Source organism: Temnothorax curvispinosus, unplaced genomic scaffold (assembly GCF_003070985.1).
Source record: "Temnothorax curvispinosus isolate PA1 unplaced genomic scaffold, ASM307098v1 QBEX01006337.1, whole genome shotgun sequence".
NCBI lineage: Eukaryota > Metazoa > Arthropoda > Insecta > Hymenoptera > Formicidae > Temnothorax > Temnothorax curvispinosus.
In genome coordinates, this window is record NW_020216117.1 from 1 (window position 1) to 3,576 (window position 3,576).

At 32.5% G+C, this 3,576-nt stretch overlaps 1 protein-coding gene across 1 annotated transcript; it reads right to left on the reverse strand.

Annotated features, from left to right (window-relative positions):
- Positions 1-2,627: 2,627 nt before the first annotated feature.
- On the reverse strand, positions 2,628-3,552 carry LOC112455792 (the record flags this gene model as incomplete). The annotated part of the gene is made up of 3 exons (XM_025017975.1): positions 3,244-3,552; positions 2,761-3,183; positions 2,628-2,676 (listed from the first exon to the last, which is right to left on the reverse strand). Coding segments are annotated over exons 1-3 (659 nt in total), but the record flags the coding sequence as incomplete, so codon positions are not given.
- Positions 3,553-3,576: the final 24 nt, after the last annotated feature.

Consider the following 3,576-nt stretch of genomic DNA (forward strand, 5'->3'; position numbering starts at 1 on the left):
GGACCCAAAAACAAGCAAAAAAGTTCATACAAACATAGGTCCGGAAATGAGCCGTTTCCGAGTTATAGCCACTTTTATGTTCTAAAATCGAAATTTAGAATCCGCTTGGCATCCCTCTTTCTTAATTATTTCTTAAATTAAAAATTTTTATTTTTAAATATTTTTAATTTTTTTAATTTTAATTTTTTTATTTTTTTTTAATTTTTCAATATTTGTAACGATTACATTATTTAAAAAAAAATCAGTTGTTTTCACGGCTACTTGAAATCAGTTGTTTTTACGGCTATTCAAAATCAGTTGTTTTCACGGCTATTCAAAATCAGTTGTTTTCACGGCTACTTGAAATCAGTTGTTTTCACGCCTATTCAAAATTAGTAAGTAAATCACGGCTTTTCAATAAGTTTCAAATTATTATTTAACAACACCTTACTTTTAGGTTGTATATCTAATCTTTCCGTATTCATCAATGGATCGTTTAAGTTTTAATAAATTAGCTGATATGCATCTTATGTATGGTCTTGCTCAAAGTAATGCTGCCGAGGCAAGAAGATTATACATCCAGTCTTTTCCAAATCGAGATGTACCGGGAATAGCGTCTTTTCGAAATGTAGACAAAAACTTGAGAGAATTTGGTAATTGTAATTAAAAAAAAATTGAAAATAAAAATTTACGATTTTTGAACATAAAAGTGGCTATAACTCGGAAACGGCTCATTTCCGGACCTATGTTTGTATGAACTTTTTTGCTTGTGTTTGGGTCCCGAATCACCTCCCGAAGTGGAGTAGGCGATTTTTCGGACACCCTGTATATAGGTTAGGTATGTACAAAATACAGATAAATTTTAATAATTTGTATAGCAATTGTACAAATGTGCCATATTACTTCTTCGTGTTATACACGAGTTGCATAACACAAATCAATAAATTATTTATGCTATCAATATTTAAACGATCACAAAAGAAAATATCAAGGAAATATTAAGAAAATTATATAATACAACTTGTAACTTAATTTTATCTAAAATATTAGAAAGGGCTGTAAAGGTCACAACGCGGATCACGGTGCGTTCAGATATAAATGTGATTTATTCCTCGATTTACAAAAATCCAAACGTTTCGACTCCTGTCTGAGCCATCCTCAGTGGTATAATATTAACATCAAAAATATATATTCTCCCTTAACATGGTGAGTTTACTGTTTCAATTTGACAGAAACTTAGTGAGACTAAAAGGTCCAAATCAGTTAGTCTGGAGAAAAAATACATCGCAGTCAAACGGAATAATAAGAAAATAAGGCAAAGAAAATGATCTGTGCAGAGCGATCTGTAAGACGAGATCCCATCGACACGACGCACAACGAAAGACATTCTGAATGATCTCGTCTTACAGATCGCTCTGCACAGATCATTTTCTTTGTTTTACTTTCTTATTATTTGGTTTGACTGCGATGTATTTTTTCTCCAGGCTAACTGATTTGGACCTTTTAGTCTCACTAAGTTTCTGTCAAATTGAAACAGTAAACTCACCATGTTAAGGGAAAATATATATTTTTGATGTTAATATTATATCACTGAAGATGGCTCAGACAGGAGCCAAAACGTTTGGATTTTTGTAAATCGAGAAATAAATCACATTTATATCTGAACGCACCGTGATCCGCGTTGTGACCCTTACAGCCCTTTCTACTTATATTTTAGATAAAATTAAGTTACAAGTTGTATTATATAATTTTTTTAATATTTCCTTGATATTTCCTTTTGTGATCGTTTAAATATTGATAGCATAAATAATTTATTAATTTGTGTTATACAACTCGTGTATAACACGAAGAAGTAATTTGGCACATTTGTACAATTGCTATACAAATTATTAAAATTTATCTGTATTTTGTACATACCTAACCTATATATATATGTAATTAAAAAATATATAGTGCCAATAAATAAATATATAGCGCGCGTCTGGTTGTACATTATGTTTTATTTCTATCTCAAATGTAACCTTTGTTGTTTATGCATGCGTTTCTGCGCGTTATAACGCACGTCAAACATGCGTCTCCATACATTATCCCAATCAAAACGCGCGCGTCTGACACGCAATGATAAATTAGAAAGAGAGAGAGACTTATAACAATGAGAAGAAGTGAGACAGATTATCGGTGCTCTGATTGGTTACATACCTCGCACGCGCATGTGCAGTTCATTTTTATCCACGCTAACATCAAAAGTGCCGACAGAGAGTTGCGCTACTGTATATACTGTGACGCAAGCTCATGCGGCGGCTTCTTGATAATGCAAAAAAAAATCGCCATTTTAAAATACTCGAGCGCGTCAGATTATTATACAGGTGATTCAGCTTGATGTCCTAGTCGTGCTGACCCATAATCTGACGATTATTTGGAGGAATTTTCTTAATCTGACAAAAAAAATTTAATTAAAAAAAAAATTTTTTTTTAAATTACTAAGTGACAAGTAAAATCATAGAAAATAGAATGCAAATAAAAAAATATATTTTTTTCAATTATAATATATAGGTACAGAAAAAATAGTAAAATAAAAAAAAACTTTAAAAATATATTTTTTTAAATCTTTATCTTCATCTTTTTCTTCCGTGGAATTATTGTCGTACTGCAAGTCTGGTTTGATTTGTTCGTCAATTTTATCTTCAGCTTGCATATCTGTAACAAGAAATCGTTATAATACTTAATATTTTATTTATTTCATGAAAAGCGTGTTATCAAAGTTTTGAAAAAAAAATATACCTGAATCTGGAGTATCTCCTAGAATATTAGGTGTTATGACTACATCGTCGTACGCTTCTGGTAATTGATTACCAACGAACCAAGTCATTTCCAATTTGCCTTTTACATCTGTCCATCCGTAATCTGTTGGTGACATGTCGATGCTGTTTGGATTGTGTGCATTCCTCCACAAGCATGCAATATATCTTGTTCGTAATAATTGCTGCAGTAACTCCGATTGACATGGTGGCAAGCAACAAGCATCGTAATTACGAACATTCAACGAGAAGGGCTGTGATGTATCTGATACCTTGTATGTCGTATTGAAGATTTCAATTCCAGCTCTGTTGACATCATCTAATTTTTTTAAGCCATACAAGTAGCAGATAAAAGATTGTATGATGTTAAAAGATTCATCTATATTATAATCTTTAAATCCCAAATCTGCAAATTCTTTTTGAAAAATTTATGAATTTATTAGAATATCTAGAGGTTTTTTCTTGCCTCGTCTATAAAGTGCCGGGTTGAAATCACATCCTGTTAGCGTATGAAGAGCTGGTAGCGCTCGCGAAACTATTGGGCCTAGCTTAACAGAGAGTGCGGAAACGTCGATATATCGGCGTGCATTACTTACTCCGAGATCCATCCATATTTTCAGTGATGCTTGAAGATGTTCCATATTGGCCAACATGATAACAACAATATCTGTATCAGAGGTTCTGATTGTAACAGTAGAATCTTCTTTTAGCTGACATGCAAGAAATACTGCTTTTGTATCCGCTTCTTCGTAATCAGGACATGACAGTTCATGATCGATGGTTCGCGTTACTTTATTAT